Source organism: Cydia pomonella, chromosome 7 (genome assembly GCF_033807575.1).
Source record: "Cydia pomonella isolate Wapato2018A chromosome 7, ilCydPomo1, whole genome shotgun sequence".
Taxonomy (NCBI): domain Eukaryota; kingdom Metazoa; phylum Arthropoda; class Insecta; order Lepidoptera; family Tortricidae; genus Cydia; species Cydia pomonella.
In genome coordinates this window covers 12,220,400-12,243,920 of record NC_084709.1, presented here as the reverse complement: position 1 = coordinate 12,243,920, position 23,521 = coordinate 12,220,400, and the positions used below count along the sequence as shown (strand labels likewise).

At 38.7% G+C, this 23,521-nt stretch overlaps 1 protein-coding gene across 1 annotated transcript; it reads right to left on the bottom strand.

The window, feature by feature from the left end:
- Positions 1-480: 480 nt before the first annotated feature.
- LOC133519822 (uncharacterized) lies at positions 481-12,728 on the bottom strand. The gene is made up of 8 exons (XM_061853937.1): positions 12,495-12,728; positions 11,730-11,867; positions 10,127-10,308; positions 8,897-9,101; positions 7,423-7,524; positions 2,424-2,599; positions 1,595-2,086; positions 481-1,173 (listed from the first exon to the last, which is right to left on the bottom strand). The coding sequence occupies exons 1-8, from the start codon at positions 12,620-12,622 to the stop codon at positions 851-853; spliced, it is 1,746 nt and encodes a 581-aa protein (XP_061709921.1). The 5' UTR covers positions 12,623-12,728; the 3' UTR covers positions 481-850.
- Between the last annotated feature and the right edge of the window lie 10,793 nt (positions 12,729-23,521).

Sequence of the window (23,521 nt, the reverse complement as noted above, 5' to 3'; positions counted from 1 at the left end):
TATATATTATAATACCGTTTTGATCAATCTCACAATCAAGTAGTTAGATACTAATAATTAATTATATACTATTTAGCCTAATAATTTAACAAGATAAAACTCTCCTGTTAATATTCACTAGTAAAAATTGCCAAAATTTAACCTTCCAACGAATACATTTCTTGTTAACTTTGTTACGCCATCTTGCAAGTATCATTGTATAATTGTTATTTGTGGAGTGAAGATATGAAGTGGTATCAGCTAACAACTTAGTAAAAGCCTACACATTTGAAATCGAGGGTATTTGCGCAATGATTGTATGTTCTATTTATATTAGTTATTATCTAGTTTTGATATCCTATCCTGGCCATGGATCATAACCATTTAATTTGTATAATACATCTCGTTAACATAAACAAGTTTGTAGTTCAATGGTATTTTCTGGCCAATACAAAGTTATATATTTATCCACTTTATCATTGCGGCTAATTTGTTAGTAAATTAGTAAGAACATATAATAATTGCCACTTTTCGATTGTAGGTTAGTACTGACTCCTTGTAACAGTTACTATTTTGCATTTTGTTAAATATTTACAGTCGTGTTAATCGAATAAATTTTTTTAAAAAATTAACAGATTGGGTTTTATTATATTGTTTTGCGTTATGTTTGATATTGTGAATTGCGCTGACATACGAACCCAATCAAACAAAGAAGTAACTAATGTTGAAGTCTTTTTATTCGCTAAGTCATGAGGCGTTTTTAATTATACATACAAAATATGGTTTAATATAAATTTTGTTATTGAAATGTTCGAATAGCTTAGGTTATACTTACAAGTAAACAATAATTTATAAAAGGTAGATAATAGTTTTACGTCTTATCTTTTTCTATAGCTTCAGATGGCGAGATCGGTTTCGATTCGTACGGGTACAAGTCGATGCTTTGTACGTGCGCTCGGACCGACACACCTGGAGGGACTCCGAAGTAGTCCTGGCCTATATTCCTAATAATGGTGGTTCCTGGATTAGTGTGGTGTATATTGAATCCTATACCGTACAGCGGACCATCTTTGTCGCCTTTTCCAGCGTCGTAATCGTCCCCGTCATTAGTATCCGTCGGCTGGAAAGGTTTTAGTGGCACATAAGGTTTCTTCGCCGGTTTATAAGGCTTGCTCGTTGGCCGCCCCGGTTTGCCTGTAATTTGTAATCAGTTCTAAAGTCCATGCGGTGCATTGCTTGTGCTGGTGCCGGAAGGTGTGGTGTAATTAAAACCAGATTGGTCGTGAATAAAGTTTATTGCGATCAAGCGAGTTGTATAAAAGGGTCCAGTGCATTCTTCTATCAAATGTGATTAAGCGGATCTTGCTATTTGCTGTGATTATACGTGTCGCTCATAATTTCTTTAATAGACAAAAGATAAAATGAACTTCTAAATACAAGTTGTCAAGATTTAACCAGAATTGTAGAAAATGGCAAATAGATTCTACATTAATAAGCAAACAAGAAAGTGATAAGTAAAATTTGATTCACTTTTCGGTGGTCTGAAAGTTTCTGTCAGTTTGAAAAATCAGACATGATCACTAACATCTGCTTGCCATCTATTCATCATCATCACCTGGTCCTTTGGTGGGCTTGTCTCCGAATCCTGCGTCTCCGTCGAAGCCAAGGTCTTCGTCGCTGCCGCCGCCCTGGTTGCCGCTTTGGCTTCCGCCACTGCTCCCCGATCCTTGATTGCTTCCACCTTGGTTAAAAGGGGGTTTGCTGCTGCTTCCTTGGGTGTAAGAACCCTGACTGCCAGAGCCGCTTCCTTGGTTAAAAGGACCTTTGTTCCCACTGCCTTTGTTAAAGGGGCCCTTGTTGCCACTGCCTTGGTTAAAAGAGCCCTGGTTGTAAGAACCGTCGTCACTGCCCTTGTCAAAAGGAGCTTTATTGTCATCATCCCCGTTGTAGGACTGGGAATAATCGCCATCTCCGGTGACGTCGTCGTCGTCAGTGTAGCCCGTGGGCCTGGTGGGCTTAATAGGCTTTTTGCTGGGCTTGCCAGGTTTGTCTTTATCTGAAAATGGTGAAGGCTTTACGTGGCCTGAAGCAGCAGTAGCGTCTGGACCTAAAACAATTGAAAAAAATATCTCGAATTAATTTTCATTAGTAAGGTATTCTAGAATAAGCGCAGGTTTATCTGTATACTTAGGCAAATATTATTCTCCTATCGTTTTTACGGTCACAGATAGTTTGGTGTTACCGACACAGTGTAGGTAAGTAGCTGGTATAACTTGGAAGATATCACCACATCACCTTTCGTCTACCGTCTACTACAAATCTCGTCGGGTGAGAATCTAGTGGCGCCCGCGCTCGGATCGTACGCGCTGGGAATGGTGGGGACGTAGCCAATGCTCGGCCCGGCTAGTAAAGTTACTTAGTACGCAAGTAAGTGGATGGTGTACCTTGGAAAATATCACCAACTCCTGTGTCGTCGGGCGAGAAGCCGGTGGCACCCGCGCTTACGAAGTCGGAGTCGTACGCGCTGGGAATGGTGGGGAAGTAGGCGGGGATGTACGGGTCCTTGTTGCTCTTCACGATGCGGTAGCCGATGCCCGGCCCGGCTATGTAGTTCACCGTCCTGGAACGATCGTACATACATTTTCTTTCGTAGGTAGGTTTCGTAGGTATAGACGTAGACACATAATTTATTGGTAATATGGTATTACAGGTCACAATTTCAAACTTATTTCTACACGTCTTATATCTATTATGTTTATATCAATTTAATATTACACGATTCATTTAAATGATGACAATTAATTAATTCATGAGTTTTGCGTTTACGCGTATGTTTCTAATTAGCGTGCCTATGCCACGGAATAAGTTCATTTCAAATGTTTCTTTATTAGGTACTTATTATCTATAAACCTATCGCTGATAAAACTTGATTCATTGAACGTTATAAATACTCAAATTAAATAATAGTTAAGGAATATAAATAAAAGTTTCAATATGAACGTACGTGTAAAGTCCGATCATGCTAAGTTATCATATGCCATAGTGCTATTACGTCAACTATCGCTCTTGCGGGACATTCATTGTATTGTCTTTTTCGAGTTGGTGCAAACTTTACGAGGCTGCTTTAGGGGGCTACATATCGTTACACACTAACGTATTGAATCACCAATCGGCCTCTGGGGGCAATGAATAGTTCGAGCTTAGCTTTGAATGTATTACTTGGGCAGGGCTGTCACTAAATTAACTATTTCAGTCTGGTCAACCATTCATGTCACTATAAAATGTGATAGTACAGTCGGCAGCAGTTGTAACTACGCCAGGCGAGGTGTTCACAATGGCTTATATTCTTATTCTCTTAAGGTTCATTCAGTAGTATTTTTTTAATAGTCTTAGCGCTTTTTTAGATCATATTACAGTTGCCAAAAATGTTAATAGCAACTTTGAAGCCTTTAGTAATTTCATCACATCGTAGTAGGTCAATGCTTCATCGATTCAGAACCTGAAATAATAACACGAATATATTTAGATCTAAAACGCACTAAAACCGCATTAAAAGTTTGTAGAGCTAGACCAAGATAAGTCTGCAAGGATTTTGATAGCAAACGCAGTGCAAATGTTATTTAAGTATATACCATAATTTCATATTTAGAAGTTTGACGTTTAAAATACCTAACCCTTGCGTGTGCTATCAAAACCGTTGCAGACCTGTCTTGGTCTGACTAAGAATTTTGCACAAAACCCATTAAACATGTCAATTGCTTCTAAAAATGCGTAATTTTATTTTTGAACTCCTTGATTACATGTTTTTGTTCAAACTTACCAAAAAAAAAACAATTCAATCACATGATATCCGCGATTCCGGGCACACACGGTCGTGTTTAGCGAGCTCCGAGGAGAAGGAACTGAACTTACGGCGCCTTAAGAGGAAAGGGGACGGCCGCTTCTGCATAAAAATGTAGTCCCCATTTTCCTCTCTGGATATTATCATTATGGATTTTTTTTTATATAATTTAATGTCTATTAACCATAGTTATGCCCCTACGTTTAACTTTTGTAGATTTTTTTGATTATTGTAAAAATTTGATGTCATACAAAATTATTAATGCTGCTAATTAACTAAAAAATCGAAAAAAAAAAACTAAGAGGCATAGTTGTGGTTGATATACAACAAATTGTCCCAAAATATTTTCAATAATGTAGATATCCAGAGAGGAAAATGAGGACTACGTTTGTATGAAAACGCGAGTTCGTGCGGGTCCTCCGGTTTCGTCTTAACATAAAAGTTGTGCTCAGATGGTGGATGGTGACCTTACCCGCCTAGCTACTTATGTTGCCGACTGTACGAAGGTGGTTGGTAAGAAGTTACATTTTATAGTCAGCGACGGACTGACTGGAGGCTTGGCTGCATGAAGCTAATTCGTATTATGTCAACTATGAAAAGATGTATACCGTGGGCTTATTAATCCAGCCAGATTTTGACCACGCATTCCTGAGGTCAGAGGAACAAAAGAAATTTTTTTTTTTTTATACCACGACGGTGGCAAGCAAGCATACGGCCCGCCTGATGGTAAGCAGTCACCGTAGCCTATGGACGCCTGCAACTCCAGAGGTGTTACATGCGCGTTGCCGACCCTTTAAAAATCTGTACACTCCTTTTTTGAAGAACCTCATACTGTAGACCCTCGGGAAAACCTCGGCAGGTAGCTCATTCCACAACCGGAGCGTGCGCGGGCGGAAGTTCCTCTTAAACCGCACAGTGCGTGACCATTTAGGTTCTAGGGTGTGAGGATGAACATCCTGCCGACGGCGGGCGGTGCGGTGATAGAAAGTAGCCGTGGGCATCATGTCAAACAATTCTTCAGAGCACAGCCCATTGTACAAGCGGTAGAACACACATAAGGAGGCAAAGTCTCTCCTTAGACTTAAAGGTTCAATACCGCTTGTGAGTTTGGGATCGTCGACGATTCTTACAGCACGTCTTTGAACTGAGTCGAAGGGCCCAAGCTGGCATCCAGGTGCTCCTGCCCAAAGGTGACAGCAATACTCCATATGGGGTCTCACTTGCGATTTATAAAGTAGCAGTCTTTGCCCTGGAGTAAAGTATCGCTTTGCTTTATTGAGCACACCGAGTTTTTTAGATGCCAGCGCAGCCTTCCCTGCCAGATGACTACGGAATTGGACGTCACTGGAGATGTCGACACCGAGGATCCCAATACTCCCTGACATGGTAAGGGCTGTGCCTTGGAACTGTGGGACCACAGTAAATGGGGTTTTCTTAGCGGTAAACGCGCAAACTTGTGTCTTTGTGGGGTTGAACCGGACTAAATTATCCCGACCCCACACCGAAACTCTGGATAGAGTACTCTCAATATCCGACACAAGGTTTTCACGGCTCTCCAGCACCTCAGAACGAGGGATGTTAGCGCGGCCTCTGTAAAAGGCATCCCCAGTGCTATCGTCCGCATAGCAATGAATATCGCCGATAGACAACATGTCATTGATGTGCAGCAGAAACAGCGTTGGGGATAGCACAGAACCTTGCGGAACGCCAGCGTTAATGTCCATGCTATCAGAGCAGCTTCCGTCTACTACGGCTCGTATGCGTCTGCCGGACAAAAAGCTAGCGATCCACTCGCATAGACCCTCCGGCAGTCCATATGATGGTAACTTCGACAAGAGACCCCGATGCCAGACCCGATCGAACGCCTTCGCTATATCCAGGCTAACTGCCAATGCCTCACCTTGACTCTCAATGGCCGAAGCCCAGCGGTGTGTGAGATACACTAGAAGATCACCAGTCGAGCGACCATGGCGAAAGCCATATTGGCGGTCGCTGATCAGATCGTGTTCCTCTAGATATCTCAGGAGCTTCGCGTTAATTATACGCTCCATGACCTTAGAGAGAAGGGAGGTGATAGCGATAGGCCTGTAATTCGATGGGTCCGATCTATCGCCCTTTTTTGGCACGGGATGCACAAGGGCCGTCTTCCACGAAGATGGAACATGCCGTTTGTTGCTGGAGAGCGTGAAAAGACGCGCTAACACGGGACACAACTCAGGAGCACACCGCTTTAGCACAACTGCAGGTATACCGTCGGGCCCGCTCGACTTATGGACGTTCAGGGATAGCAACTCCCGCCGAATATCCCTCTGCGTGATAGAGATTTCAGGCATAGAGTATGCGCACCGCGGGATGGTGGGCGGCACGGCGCTACCGTCGTCGTTCATAGTCGAGTTCGAGGCAAAAAGAGTACCAAGAAGATCGGCCTTCTCTTTTGCACTGTGGGCCAGATCACCATCAGTTTTACGCAGCGGTGGTAAAGACGACTGACAGAAATTCCCCTCGGCAGCTTTGGCAAGAGACCAGAACGCGCGACTCCCAGTAGGGTAGCCCGCTAGTTTCTCACCAATTCTGCCGACGAATTCGTATTTAGCCCTGGCAATGGCTTTTTTACTGGACCTCGAGGCAGCGTTTAGTTTACGTTTCACATCAGAAACGTTCGGATCCTTATTAGCGACGGCCTTGATCCAAGCCCTGTAAGCGGCCTGCCTGCGTACTGAAGCTTCTTTACAGGGCCGATTAAACCAAGGACGCCTCTTTGCTCCCGCAGCTATTACCGAGTTGGGAATGAAACAATCCATTCCCATCAATATTGTCTCGGCGACATTAGCTGAGCAGGAGTCAGGATCTTCTGATGTGAAACAGAGCTGCTTCCACGGGTACGCTGCGTAGAATTCACGCAGTCCGTCCCAATCTGCTGACTTATACTGCCACACGCGTCGCGAGCTAGTTGGCCGAGGTGGATCGGGCCGCGCGCATGGTACCTGTGTCCGGACGAGGCAGTGATCGGATGAACCGAGGGGCGCGTTCACTGTTATATGAGATTTGATAAAAATAGTTTTATCTTTTTTCGTTTTCTGTATTCGGTTTATGTACACCTTCCAGGGTTTCCTTTAAACCTTATGTCTATGTCTGTCAGTAGGTACATATATCTAAACGAAGTCACATAGTGGCAGCGTCACAACTAAAAAAGTGTTTTTCATTAATTTATTACAGAAAGATATTTTCACAAAAATTATTATTAATTCTAAAACAAGACCGATTTAAGAAAATTTTGTACGACATTTTAGTCTCTAATGCGGTCAAGAAAACACCTTTAAGATTTGTCGGGTTATATGGGCCCACGGTGTAAGTTTATACAATGGTTTAATATATTACAGCAAAAAATCCCGTCGGAAATCTCCATTAGCTGTGGTGCGTTAGGATTATTGATGTATTTTTGATTTTTTTTTTAATATACATACCTACACACCGCAGGATGAATGTATTTGTGAAATAATGTTCTACTTTTTATCCGTTGAACGTAAGGTTTTCCATTTCTACTTTTTCTTAATTCTGTCTCCTTGACTTGATACCCTGACATACCCGGCTTGTATTATTACCTTTGCACGCCTTTGTCGTCCAGGAAAGTGTAGGAGCCTCGGACATTGCCCTGTGCATCGCTGCTCTCCGTTCGCCTCTGATCTGGGCCCGCTGATATGAATCTATAACATTTCAAATTGTTTAGAAATTATTTTAGTTGTGTTTGTAGATACTATTCGCCCTACAGTAAATAAGAATATTGAAACCATATATCTTTTGCCTTCATGGCTCGCAATAAATGATTTCTGATTTCGGTGGTGTCTGTGATTGCAGGTGTATGTTTTATGAGGTTACTTCATTACGGTAAAGTAATTTTTATGCCTTTACTTATTTATTTTAAGTACTTGTTTATGGAAAATTGCATAATAGTGTTTTTTTTTTCAAACTGCTGCCATTTTAATCAATAGATTTCAAATAACTACTGTAGTTTCAACTTATTTTTAATGAAGGTTTATTTATCTCAAATAAATAAAAGACATGACGTGGCTACCATAAATGACCATTTTCCTTCAAAATAGCCATATGGTAGGCAAATCACATCTGTCACTTTGACGAGTTAAATAGTTTCCGTGCAGGGCAAAGATGGTCGGCTCTTTAATCTTTATAATTTGTCACCTTGCCTGTCATGTTCTTAAGAAGTGTGTAAGTGCGAAAGTGACGCATTACATGGCAGGTGATAAAAATGCGACCATGACACCGCAGCCGAACACAAAAGATGTGTAATTAAGTAGGTATGTAAGTATATTGACTTATAAATCTTATAATGAAAAAAATACAAGGCAGAGTAAACATACCTTTACGCCCCCAATTTTAGTTTAAGTCAATACATTTGTGGCGACTAACTAAACATCCTCAGGCGTTAATTGACTTATTTCTATTTATTTACGGTAGGAAACGAAAAATAAATCAACTGTAAATGTAGGTGAAAGGTGATTAATATCAACTCTGCAACTAATAATAATGCGTGTCATGCAATTTCTAACAAATCAGTATTTAACAGTAGATAGGTAATATAATTTTATAAAATAATGAATTACGTTAATCGATAAATCATATTTCCTTGTAACTAATATTTTATTTAAACGAAAAAACGTGCGAGATCGTAATATAGAAAAATATCATCGAACAATTTCCCTTAGTTAACGGATTTCATTAGATTAAGGAAAAAATCTACATCTGTTCAAAAAGTGGTCTCAACAGGGCACAGGGCTGAAACAACTATCTGATCAGGTTTGTGGTTGTTGGGGTGAGTTGTCGACACATAGACCTTACAGTCACGCCCGGCGATGTACATATTGGTATGTGGAGCCCCTATCTTGACTAACACGGTAATACCTGCAGGAGCCGTTCAGCCCCCTTTGCACGGCCGCCCGTTCTCTCGGGGGTCTTTCCCCACACACGAGCGAGGTTCAATGGATCGGCAAGCCAATCATAGGACCCAAAAGTATAATCCGGCCATTTACATAGTCTCTCTATCTAAGACGTCTGTAATACCTGTAGGAGCCATCCAGCCCGCGTTGGACGGCAGTGCGTCCCCTTGGCCGGGTCTCCCCTCGTACAAGCGGGGCTCGATGGAACGGCGAGCCGATCAGGTTGGGGCTGTCGGGGTGCGCCGATGACACGTGGAAGCCGGTATCGCGTCCCGCGATGTACGACACGTCGTGTCGCTCGCCGACGTCGTCCACGTACGAGTAGTGCCCTGATTACGGGATTTGGTGGTGAGTTGGTGGTAGAAAAATAGTAGTAGTAAGAAACATTTGTATAAAAAAAATATGCAAAGGGACCCATTTTCACATGAATGTTAGAGTAGTTAGTAGACTCTTATATTATTTAGAGTATTTTATAAGTATGTATGCCGTCGATGGTATATACTAAGTAGCCTAGCCACGATGACAATCTTTGATAGTCAAACGCCAATCGAAATTTAATTAATGTATATAAATTGTCACGTGACTCTTCGTAGCATCGCAATATATTTTTTCTTTTTATTTGGCGTTTGTCGATATACGATTGTCATCTTGGTTAAGGCCCCAATAGCTTTGTAATACAATAGTTTATTATCTTCAATTACGTCAGGACTAAAAGAAAATTCAACCAATTGGTACCTAACTTCCGCGTGAAGCAATATTAAGAGGAAAGGCGGTTGCTCCATACAAACGTAGTCCCAGTTTCCTCTCTGGATATGGACATTATGGAAAATATTTTTACATATTTTGATGTATATTAATCATAGCTATGCCCCTACGTATGACTTATTTCGTTTTTTTTATTATTTTAAAATTTAGAAGCGAAAATCATTTCATAGAAATTTTTAAATGCTCCTACTGAAACCCTTATACTTAATAATTAAAAATTCGAACAAAATCAAATGTACAGGCAATAGCTGTAGTTAATATACAACAAGCTGTGTCAAAATATTTTCAATCATTTTAATATCCAGAGAGGAAAATTGAGGACTACGTTTGTATGAAAAGGCGATTTTGCGCGACTCCTCCACTTTCGTCTGAAGATATATTCTTTGAGAGGTCAATTCGTCACATAAGTACCAAGGTAAATATAAGTTATAATTTTTTTTTTATCTTCGATGGTACAGGCCGGGCACTGTGTGGGGGTGTAAAAAATTGCAAAGATGGACATTATATGTATATGTCCATCTTTGCAATTTTTTAAATTCCTAATTTCGAAAATAATCATTATTTTTTTATTGTTATGGGATGTTATTACCTTTAACGTCTCCCCTGGCGTCAGCGTTCTCGTTCTTGGAGTAGGTGCGGGTGTCGAACTTGTACGCGTAGCTGGGGTCCTCGTTGGGGTCGAAGTAGGGGTCGTCCTTGTTGCCGATGGGCCCGCGCGGCCGTTGGTCTAAGTCCATCTTGCGGTGCACATTGGGACCTTTCGCCCGAAAACTATGGGAAAATAAATGTGATACGCTTAATATACAAGTTTTTTACTCGTATTTTAAAAGTAGATAGTGATCAGAAATATTATCTCGTCCGTGCCGTGAATACGAACAAGTTCTCCATGCAATAAATAACTAGGACCTTTGTCGAAATGTTACTTTGTGTAAGCTTCCAGTCCTGCAATAGCAAGAGTCAAGTCACTTCTCGCTCACTTTCTTATTTACCTGTTTCCATATAGCGAGTATGTTTCGATAACAATGAAGTTGTAGCAAGATTGTAGGATGGTTCATGCACCTTTTACTCACGGTGCTATCCGCACGCTCTAGTGCTCCTGACCTTGCCTTTGCATGAGATGTACCGACAATATCTGTACACCTATGTATACATTATTAATCAAAATTTGAACCAAAATTATCTATGCATACAGTTCCAATGCTATCTAATCATATCAAGATAGTGTGTGCTAGACATTGGGTAATAGGTATATGTTATATATGAATGCTAATAGGACTAACTATTTAGCAAGACTGAGTCTAATCTTGCGATTAAGGGCGTTCGAGTAGAACTAAGTAAGTTCTCACAGATATCACAAATATGCCTGAATGGTAATCAACGGTAGGTAGACAGTATATTATTTAAAAGGTTCCTACATTAAGCCTTGATGATATAAGTAAGAATCAAAATCTTTTATGGCATACCTCACCCGCTTAGCTTCAAATTGTAGCCAACCGTGGTGCGGCGTTAAACTTGTCTAAAGGTATTTTGTTTTGGTTTATGAGCTGTTAAACATAAGTAAATCAGGGTGCGTAGCCAACGTGTCAATCGTTAACACGTAGCGAACGAGACAACTATCACTATATCGTACTAATGTAGAAAAGTGATAGAGAGAGATGACTACGCTACGCTACCTACGAAGCGATAAACGGTGGGCACGTTGGCTAAGCACCCAGTAGCAGTTGGGTAGCACCTGTTAACTTCTTACCGTGAGGCAGATAACCTTTACCTACTGCAGTTTACACATTGAATACGTATAGAGTCAGTCCACGCTAACTCTGCACCGACTTGGCAAGGTATGCCACAATAATTGTCAAATCTCTGTGAAAATATGGTATTTATAGTGGCACCCTTTGTCGCTGCAAAGTCGATGTAGGTAGGTAGAGTTAGCTTAGATCACAGAAGAAAATGTTTTTTTTTTCTGCGGCTTAGACGGGCTGATCAATGCGCACTACACTCCTACGCATCGCACCGGTTCTACGCATGTTCAAAGTTTGATAAGTTGAAAGGGTTGAAGGATTGTTAAGATTAACAAAAGCCCAATTCGACAATCGAAAAGTGAAGTATCCCTAAACCGTCGTGTGGGTAGATAATAGACATCGTCGAAATATCTCAACTTTCATATGGATGTCAGGTTATATGTCATCACTCACCCTCTGGGTCCGGCGGTGTAGACGGTCTCCTTGACGGTGCCAGACGCCGGGTCCACGGCGCCGAAGCGTCCGCCGACCACCTTGTTGGCGTTACCGTGCGCCAAGTGGTAGCTGCTGCCCCGGTCCTTATTCGCGTATCTGTCGTCGAATAACTACTTTAATATATGACCCATGTAGGCATATGAAGTTATCATATTTTGTGTATGAGAAGGCTATTTTTAAAATTGATTGTGACATAATAAAGCAAAATTATTATTAATAGTGAAGAATATGAAATGTTTTTAATAATCGAAGATAAGTATTTACTGAATTGGATTGTACGAGTTGTAGTGTTAGTTGGTGACAGGGCATACGACATAAAACAGCCAAGATTTTTAAGTGTAATTAAACTATTATCATGATTTATATAATGCTAAGTACATATACTCGTAAATTTATTAGAAGCGCCATATTTATATTTTAAGTATTTTTTAGTAGATAGGTAATAAAAACAGTGCAAAGTTTTAAACGTGACAATCTAGAATAAATTTTCATTGGTTTGGTCTATTCTAGTTTCTCAAATTAATTTCCAGGATTCATTAATTCATTACCGCAAATACTCGTAAAATAAAAACGAATTGTTAATTGATGACATGATCTAGTTTATCACATCTTATCTGTACAACAGTATCGAAATACCCGTAGTTAATCGGATTAATCAACCTGCTCTAAGTAATCTTCAAAGCTCTCGTATACCAATCGATCCATAGCAAAGCACTCAGTTACCCAAAATCAAAGGATCCATCGGTGTTCACAGTATTGTAATCCCCTTCGTTCGTCCGGGACTTGCCCGGGATCACCTGAGTCCGGGCTAGGCCACACACACACAACACACAAAACACTTTCCAAGACATGGCAACACTTCACCCTACTGCGGCGAAGGTGGAAATGTATTTATTTTTGTTTTTAATATTTCATTGCACAGCTGACTGTAGAGGATTGGGTTTGACTATGAAGGTAAAAAACAAAGGCGCTCTTATATACCGCGGTCAAAATGAGCGCGGTTGGAGGCGCGCCGCGTGAAAACGCCCGGACGTCATTGTTATTAATATTGAGCCTGTGAAGCACTACAAGCAATAGGTAGGTGTAATTTTTATTCCTGGAAGTTTTTGAATTTTAGAAACACAGTACAATGGTCATATCATATCTAGTCATGAAATTCACAGAAGGAAGCAAATAATCGTCCTATAAGCCAATGCCTATATGCTAGGCTAGGTTTAGGCTGTAACGCGATTCAAATAATATCTTTTAATACCAAATATAATTCTACGTATTCACTGCTAAGCTATGCAAGTAGCGCTACGTCATAGCCTGTGGCATAGTTTTCCTCTATATAGTAGGTACGTAGCGAAAATGTTTCGTAGAGAAGGATACAATGTGTCGACAACTTGTGTATCAAGGAATTTTATATGTTACCAACACTATATAGCATACTACGAATGTTGCGGTAGGTAGTTGTTATTGGTGGCTATAATAGTAAACAATCAGAAAATCGTTTAAAAAGCGACCTAACCTGATAAAACAGGCCTTTATATGCAAGGCCAGCTTGACAGGGTAAAATTACTTCTACAAATTTATTTTGAACAGTGGTCATAACTGACGCAATAAAAGTCTAAATAATCACTTATAATCATATAAAACATCAGTTAACTCTTAAGTCATAATTTAAAGATCACTAGAATCTGCCGGATATAAAAATAATATAAAATAATTATAGAGTAGTCGTAAATGTAACTATTAAAATCGTCCGTTTTAATAAATGTCAGACTTGGTTCCTTTAAAGAAACTAAGAACCGCCAATATATCTAATCAGTGATTATCTTCTATATATAGGATGCTATGTATCTATATATCTCATAACTTATCTAGTTAGTTTATAAATGAAAATATTCAATTCGCTGATTTCAATTTATGAATGATGATTTTGATTTATGAACGACAACAAAGACACCACAAAGAATCGTGTACAGTGGAGAAGTAGGACAAGGAGGGCCGACCCCAAGTAGATGGGTATAAATTACAAGTCTTATCTACCAACATACCCGGGCTAAGCACATTTTAGAAAAATATCACCTCTGTGGACAATAAAAGTTAACGTTTTGGGTACATAATATCACGTTTTTTCTTGTTTGAGGTTCCAGCACTTACTGTTAAAAATAAATAAGTAAGCCGTAGGGTGCAACGCAGCGTAAAAATTAGCTTTTAATCTCTTAACTTTGCAATGTCTACTTGATAAATGCGAACGAGTTACTCGTAAGTATACAATAAAATGGGTATGGCACACACACGTATGAAATTAACTAGCTTGAAGTGTGCCCGAACCTGCGCCGGCTCTAAGCTGAGATGCAGCGCTAATAGGCGAGGGCCACGGCATCCTGTGTTCCGTCCGAACCAGGAACCGCAGATTTGGACCACTTGATCCTAGATATTCGGCTAGTCTAGTACCTAGATAGTACTATATATTATCTTTGTTGCTATTAAGAGGCTAACGTAAAATCGTAGTTTTATATTGAATTATTACATTTATTACACATTTAATCAAAGACAACTGCAATGAAAAAAATCGCACCAAAACGTTACGAGGTTAAAGCTGTCTCGATAGAAAAATCAAGAAAACATGTCTACTTTTCATTGAATTTCAGTTGTAGGTATATCATTACCCTGCATGCCATAGCAGTATTATTTTCGTATAAATATACCGAGCGACGTCACGAGAAAATCTTTAAACGAGCATACCTAAGTATTTTCAGAGTAATTGAGGTAAAACGTTAAAATCCTTTTTATGTCTTGCGAAATCTCTATCTCCCGGCGTTAGTTTCAGTGATACCTTTTGTTTCCTTTTAATTACCGTTTTTTTCCTGACTTTTTATCCCCTTTAAATTTTACCGGCTTTAAATATTAAAAGTAGAAGGAAGGGAAACTTAATTCGGTTAAATGTTTTGTTATTTTTGACTTTGATGTACTGCGTATATGTAGAGTCAAGTTAGCCGTAAATACTTTCTGTGCAGTAATAATCTTATGACACATGTTTTACCGCCCTTAAATGTATGCCCACAGGAGATGCGTGATTCTCATTGCTGTGTACCTTACATAATTAATAAATAATCCGTGAATCTAATGAAAATTATATTTTATTAATAAAATTGATCAGGCAACAAGGCCTAAATTACAAAATACCTTACCTACTGACTAACATACATATGCATTTTAATAGAAACTTAAAGCTAAACACTATTTAGGCGACAAAACGGCGTGGCTTCGTTGAATCGTTTGGTCTTATGTCGCATTCAGAATTTTGTCTCGGAACCTCCGAAACACGAAACCCTTCGGCCAGAAGTCGGCGCTCTCGATGGTCCCTTGCAGCGGACACGGCACGCGCACCACATATGTGTTGAAGTGCACACGTAGTGGCGTGATCGGAGCTGAAACGCCCTCAGTGTGTAACCGGTCGTCTGATGTAGGCACATACTCCACTACTTCAGAAGCCTTGGCGATGTGTGGTGCGTGGTGACGTGGCTTTAGGCGCGACACATACAGCGCCTTACTCAGTAGCAACATGAAACCCAGAATTAGCCGGTTCGGCGGTACCACACTGAGTCTTACGAGGCGCCGTGTGCGCCTTCTTCTCAAAAGGGCATAAGAGGTATATTGAACTTATACCCTTTTTAACCTGAGCTGCGCAAGCCTTGTACCCTTTTTGCGCAAGTGCCACAGGTTTAAAGTGTGATGCAGCGCTAAGCAAGGGTCGTCGGCATCCTACTTTGAACCGCTTAACTTTACTCTACCTACCTACCTACCCCGCAGCTATTTGAGCAGCATTTATTATTATTATATTAGAGAGATGGCAGCCTCTAAGGCCTTCGAGTCAATCAGAGGTAGAAAATATCAACAAAATTAAAAAACGACACCATCATCAATCATCATCATCACACCAGCAAAAAGACTGCTGGACAAAGACCTCCCTCAAAATGGCGACAGGAGCCCGAGTAGCAGTTTATCCCGGATTGAAAGAAATGGCGTTTGACATAACCTAACTAATATTTGGATGAAGGTTGTTGTTGCTAAAATATGAAAAAGATTACTTAGGTACAAAGGTGTATCCAAGTGCGTAATTTTGGAGTAATTAAGGTAAATACAGGGGTTAGCATTTTTTTATAAAATGGCTAGCCGCAGAGAATACATGAGTTTCTTAAAATAAAATAAAACAGGAATTTTGTGAATCTAGGAGAGCTTAATTCCACCCCGCAAGAGCTGCATGCGGCTCGCGAACTAAAATGTGCCAACCCCCGGCTTACGAAGCAAACAATATCTTTCCGAAAGGTATTTTTTTCTAATTTGATTAATGATTAGTATTTAACTAGCTAACATTCTAGAAAATGAGCCTAAACAATATTTTAACCAATCCTGAAAAATATTTCAAATGCCTTCCACCTTCACGCATCATTACTGTCATTCATAAACAATAGATCATTAAGTGATCCCTATCACCCAAGGACCGCGATGACTGCCTTCAAGCTGGTATTCATTATCGTGTTAATTAATATCAGCTTCCTGCGTTTGTTCGCTTCCTCGTCCGATGCACAATACTGAAATAAACGGCCAAATCCGATGGAGGTTGGGTGCGCGGTTCCATTGATTTACAATATACCTGCGAAATTCCTTAGGTATGACTATTACAATACGTATATTTTTTCTAATAAAGGAAGAATGGAAAAACTCGCCACTTCGGACAGATTCGAACTCGCGATCTCAGGCTCTGCTTGGTACAAAAATTATCTATATAATTCCTACTACAGGTACTTTGTTTTTGTAGCATTAGGAAGAACTTCCCAGGAGCAAGTTTAGGGGATGGAGAGCAGATGTGTAATAAATAAAAATAAATAAATATAAAATAAATATTATAGGACATTATTACACAAATTGACTAAGTCCCACAGTAAGCTCAATAAGGCTTGTGTTGAGGGTACTTAGACAACGATACATATAATATATAAATATTTATAAATACTTAAATACATAGAAAACACCCATGACTCAGGAACAAATATCCATGCTCATCACACGAATAAATGCCCTTACCAGGATTTGAACCCAGGACCATCAGCTTCGTAGGCAGGGTCACTACCCACTAGGCCAAACCGGTCGTCAAATATATAATATCTTATAGGATCTTCTTAACTCTATATTCTACTTGTATTGATGTCATTTGAACTGACTATTTTTTATACTAAAATATTTTTTTTAGTTTTCAATTTATTATGAATGACTTTTGTATATTGTATAAGTAGCTAAACAAATTCTAAATTAGATATGTTTATTCTAATGAGGCGATTGTTCCTTTTTCGATTCTTACGATCTGAACTAAACAAGTTCTTAGTGTTTGATTAACAGATGCAGTGGAAACAGTGAAACCGAAGCTCGTTCCGGTGCGATCATCTCGAATTATAGAGGCAGTGTCGAATTGAGCCGACCACCGACATGCCAACTCACGGCAGCCACTTATTTAAGACCCCTCGACCTCTTCGACAGCGAGAACTTATCACCTCGCCTCTAACTCGGAAGATGGTCCAGAGGTCAAGCTACGCTGGTGGCCAGGTCAGCTCATTTGCATGTGTCCTTCCATCCAAACCATTGTTTTACGCCGCGATATATTAGTTGTGTTTTACCGAAGATGTTGTGATAGGAAAGTTGTAACAAACAAGACAATTGCTCCACTCTGATGGTGAATGACGCACTTAACATCAGGGTTTATGTTTTAAACGGACTTTATATTATTTGTTTTTTGCTGGACGACAGGCTAATGATACGGGAATTGTAAAGTGGAACTTAAATACTCATTCATTTGTTTGTAGTAACACAATTTAGTACAATAATCACTTCCAGATACAATCTGTGAAGATGCTACTACCCAAGTTGGTATCCTAAATCTTACCTACTCGAACTTATTATTTCACCATATAACTACTGTAGCGCCTCAAGTGCTTATTAAAACTATTACTTAGCGAAAAGCTAAGGTAGGATCTATTAAGTACAAGTAGGTACCTATAGGTACTTGTATTAGTGTCATATCAATAATTCATTGAATATTTTCAGACATTCGTAGAATAATTATCGGGAGCTTAACCAATTTAATTCTACTGTGGAGTAGAAGATTTAAAGTTATTCAATCAAAACTAGATGTTAAGTTAACATTGTTTAACATAAGTAATAGCTGGAATAAAGGGACATAATTGAGAGAGTCCTCTATCAACAGAGCTACGATGTTCAAAGAGCGTAGCCGTGTTTTCATGGAATAGCGGCCCTTCCACGAAATGTTTACAGTATTTTTTTAATTAAGAGCTCTCATGCCAAGTATTATTTCTTGCAAGTTTCAGCTTCCTATCTCTGTTAAATATTTTCTGATATATATGACTCTTTTTTTACTTTTTATAAATAATAAAAAAAAAACCCACACTGGCTAATTCGATTTACGTAAACTTTTCGTACGATTATCTCTACAATTTGCCAGTGTATCATGAATGAAAAAGAGGTTGCAATATGCGTAATCTCTTTTACGACTAAATTATCTGGTATGGGCCCTTATGACAAGTAGGTATTATTTCTTGCAAGTTTCAGCTTCCTATCTCTGTTATTTTCTGATATATGTTTTTTTTTACTTTTTATAAATAAATAAAAAATCCCACACTGGCTAATGCGATTTACGTAAACTTTTCGTACGGTAATCTCTTCAATCTGCCAGTGTATCATGAATGAAAAAAAGGTTGCAATGTGCGTAATCTCTTTGGCACCTTATTCTTTATTTTTCTATTTTCTAGTATGAAGTACTAACTGGATTATTTAAAAAAAATGTAGACCTTTATGCTTATGCAATAACATAACGAAAAACTGTTGGTGTCGCTCTTCTAGACAGCAAGAAAAAAAAAACTTAAGTTTTAATTCCTACATGTATCCATGATTTTTTAAAGAAAAATAAAATATTATTAAATGAATATATGAGTATCTATATAGAGATTACTTTACCAAACGTTTACGTAAATCGCAATAGGCAGTGTGGGATTTTTTATTTTATTTATAAAAAGTTTGAAAAAATCATATCAGTAAATAACAGAGATAGGATGCTGAAACTTACAAGAAATAATACATGTCATGAGGGTTCTTCATAAAAAAAATACTGTAAACATTTCGTGGAAGGGCCGCTTTTCCATAAAAACACGGCTACGCTCTTTGTAAAACATTATTTGTTATCTTTTGGTCATTCGTCGTGCTACTTATGAGTGCTGTATAAAAGTGCGCGCTGCCAATTGAGGTCAATAGGTCGATCCCAAACTTAGTATTGAATTAAAGTACGTGATACGGTAGCCAGCGAACCGTTCAGCAGTTAGTTTAACATTGAATGGGGAGTAACTACATACATCTGCCTTCGGAGGATGTTGCTTCATACAACCCCATACAAATATGAGCTACGATTGAAAAATGATAAATCGCTTCCCATTTAACGTTTGTAATCATTATTGTTTTAAGGCGGTGAAATGAAAGGGTCTTGTTATATTTATAAAGCCTTGGAAAATTGAATGAAACCTCATATTGTTATTATTAGTGGCCCACTGACTGACCCCAATCCTTTGGAAGGTACAGGTATAAGTAGGTAGAGAAATATAACTGCAGGATATATGGTGGAGCCTGAAAATGTCTAGAATTGAGACATAAATAGCTGAGCTCTATCAACCCTTTAATTGTCCCCTAAAATAAAAGATAAGCGGCTGTGTTAGGGATAATAATTGCTATATCTATTGAGGAGTCGTTGTTGGGAATATATCTTAGCCTAGAAATGAAAATAATTTCTGGTAAAAATCCTCTACCATATATTGGGAAATATATTGGTTTCCTATGCGGTAGTTCTAACAGGTGATCCTAACAAGCCTAAACATCTGCAACTCTACAATTCTGCATGAATAAATTTTAAAACCTAGGTCACTACTTAAAATAAATTGTCAATATTACCAGGAATATCAATAATTGCGGAGGAAAAGGAGCATTCCGAAGAATAAGGCCTCAGCGGGGAGTATCATAGGTATATTATGAATAATGAAGTAATAACAAATCTTCATTTTCGAATTCAGGACCTGCTCTTCCTTTCACGGAAGCGCTTGCTCCAACTGACCGAGTATTTTATGTGTATTTGTCTCTGAAATATCATACTGCTCAATTTATTTCCCCTATTGTTCTCACCAGTAAGTAGGTAATGATTTGGCACCAAAATCACTTTAAAGCTTTCATTTTTACGCGGAGGACGCAGCGAAGACCGGAGGGTACAATGCATTGGAGGGCGAAGGGCATCGCCGTTCCGGCATCTTTCCGGTGAGTGCTTCGCGCAAGTACCTCTGCTTCTACTGCGCACATCACTGGCTATTTATGACATGCACACTTTATGCACCAACAAGATAATTATTAGGAGAGTACTTAAAAACTATATAAATTTAATTTAGTGTTTATTCGATTTACCAAAGATACTCCGATTACGCTAGATAAGTTTGTGTCGATTTTGCACTGGCAGTGCCTAAGAAGCTCTTACAAAGAGATACCTACGTTATTCATTAGGGCATATACCTGACCAGCGGCAAGAAAACGGGTTTTTTTCTTGCAAGAAACTCACGTGTAGATATTGATCCCGTATGAATAGGTAACTAATGCACGACTTCTTACCGTTAAAAAATAATAATTAGGTGTCAAAGACCAAATGCCACCGACTAATTATTAAGCACGTACCTACTCGTAAATATTTGCTATTTTTTGCTAAAATCATATGGGAACGACCGAGCCTTGTCCTTTATTGCCGATCCCGGATTTGTCGACGTGTTGCTACTTAATTAGAAACATACTATGAGTAATTAATGACATAGAGGTGAACCTTATCGTGTCCATAACAGACAATTGAATATAGTAGGTAAGTGAGGTCGTGGGACAAACAGACGGACAGATTGTGATCGTTGTGTGCGCTTTGTATTTGTGTTTTATGACTAGGAAGTTGTCTGCGGAGGTACTTTACGAGTACATACATACATGCACTTGTGACTTTGGTTGAAGTATTTCGAGTTAAATTCTTAGCATGATATAAAGAGTTATTTTAGGGGTTGGTTGCGTAGGTCTCTCTCGATGAGCAATATTTCTACAATTCTTAATTTTCCGGCTGAGTAAGGATACGAGTATATGGTATATTTCAGGTCTGTAAGTGCCTTGACAATTATATTTCACCGATAGGAACTTAAGAGGTAATTTTAAGGGACGACCAATGAAGAATAGAATACTAATGATAGACGTATTGGATGGTTAAACAAATAATTAAGGTAAAGACAATTACTCGTACTTATTGAAGACTGGTCCCGGATTTTACTTGAGTAGGTAAATTAAATGTTTGAAGTAGGTATGTTTTTGTCTTTAAATAGTAACTACTACCCGTAAAATTAATTAACTACTTACATATGATTTAAAAACCCAGACCAACCGTTTTAATACTCTTAATTAGGAAAACCCGTGTTTCATCTGTACAACAAAAAATAAGTTAAAACGTAGTAAATGTATGTACCACGTATCCAAGTTATTACTTATTAGTCTTATTAAAGGTTGGAGAACACCTAATAATTCGGCAACTCAATGGCTTCTCGTAGTAACACCTCGGGTATGTAGGCATAGCTACGACTGATTGTCATCGCGCTTGCGGCTGGATGACAGCGCGCCGCTTGCTGTGCCTTTGTGACAGCGGCGTCTAGAGGAAAACCAAGGGCCGTAAGCGATGTAAGCAAATGTGCAGATACAGCGAGTTGTCAACGCGCCGCTTAGCTTGTGAGAGGGGCGATATGCTGTTCCGATACCGATAAGTGTACGTTACAGTATGTAGTTTCCTACCAAAAATACCGAGCGGGTTGAAGCGGTGCCGGTCCCATGCAGAGCTTTTAGGTGTGCTACAACCATAACAAATATAATTTATTTTCTTTATTATGTAGGTAGATACAATAGCCATAATATTTTTTATAACAAGTTTGGACTACTTTTTTACTTACTAAATTAATGTTGAAGAAACTTGGTAACTAATATTTTCGTTAGATAAAAAAACACATACTCAATTAAACTATCCATCTCATGCCGTTTTCCTCGTTATGAAGGGTCACGTCTGTTGTGTAATTAATTTATAAGCCATTTAAGGTTTAAGATTATTTGATCATATAAAACATAAACTATGAATTCAATAAAACAATACGAAATAGCTAAACGAATCCGCCTCCAAAAAGCCGCTCCCATACAATCGAAGTACGTTCTCATTGCGACATGCTTTAATTACATGAAACGTGCCATGATCATTTACGTAATATATATCTATAATTTTTTTGCTCTCGCTAAAAATTGTTATAATATGTTAACGGCACCAACCATGGAACATTTGACAGAAAATGTGGAGTGTTTTTGATATTTTACCGACACCTGTAAAATTTCTACCGCTTTACGCTTTAACAGTTGATAGTCCAAGTCGTCCTTTATGTTTTATATGTATTTAATGAAAGCTACTGCAATTGGTTTCAATATTAACCAATTAAAACTGTGGTTTTTTGCTCCAGTCATGGAATGTATGGATGGTGCCATTCATTTTCAAAATAACAAATATCAATGAAAAATTAAACTTAAGCAGCTCTTTGGCTCTTGTAAAATCTTGCCAGCGATTAAAAACTGATGGTAAATACTTGTTTTATAGGATTTGTCTATACCATTCCATTACTGGTGCCTGTTCCATTATAGGGTCGATACAAAGAAAAAAAGCGGCCAAGTGCGAGTCGGACTCGCCCATGAAGGGTTCCGTACCATTTATGACGTATTAAAAAAACTACTTACTAGATCTCGTTCAAACCAATTCTCGGTGGAAGTTTGCATGGTAATGTATATCATATATTTTTTACAGTACATATGGGGCTACTTTATAGCACTAGTGCGAGAAGTAGCATATTATGTTACTGTGTCGAACATTTAAAGGGCCATATGTACTGTAAAACGTTGTACGAATAGGAAATTCGAAACGAGTGGCGATAAATTAAAACACGACCGAAGGGAGTGTTTTAAATCGACACGAGTTTTATATTTTTCGCACTTGTATCGTAATGTACTATTTTAGATTTTTCATTCTGTTATTTTAGAAGTTACAGGGGGGGGGACACTTTTTTCACTTTGGAAGTGTCTCTCGCGCAAACTATTCAGTTTAGAAAAAAATGATATTAGGAACCTACATATCATTTTTGAAGACCTATCCATAGATACCCCACACGTGTGGGTTTGATGAAAAATTTTTTTTTTAAATTTTATGACATATTAAAAAAAACTACTTACTAGATCTCGTGTCGATTTAAAACACTCCCTTCGGTCGTGTTTTAATTTATCGCCACTCGTTTCGAATTTCCTATTTTTCGCACTTGTATCGTAATGTACTATTTTAGATTTTTCATTCTGTTATTTTAGAAGTTACAGGGGGGGGGACACTTTTTTCACTTTGGAAGTGTCTCTCGCGCAAACTATTCAGTTTAGAAAAAAATGATATTAGGAACCTACATATCATTTTTGAAGACCTATCCATAGATACCCCACACGTGTGGGTTTGATGAAAAATTTTTTTTTTAAATTTTATGACATATTAAAAAAAACTACTTACTAGATCTCGTTCAAACCAATTTTCGATGGAATTTTGCATGGTAATGTATATCATATATTTTTTT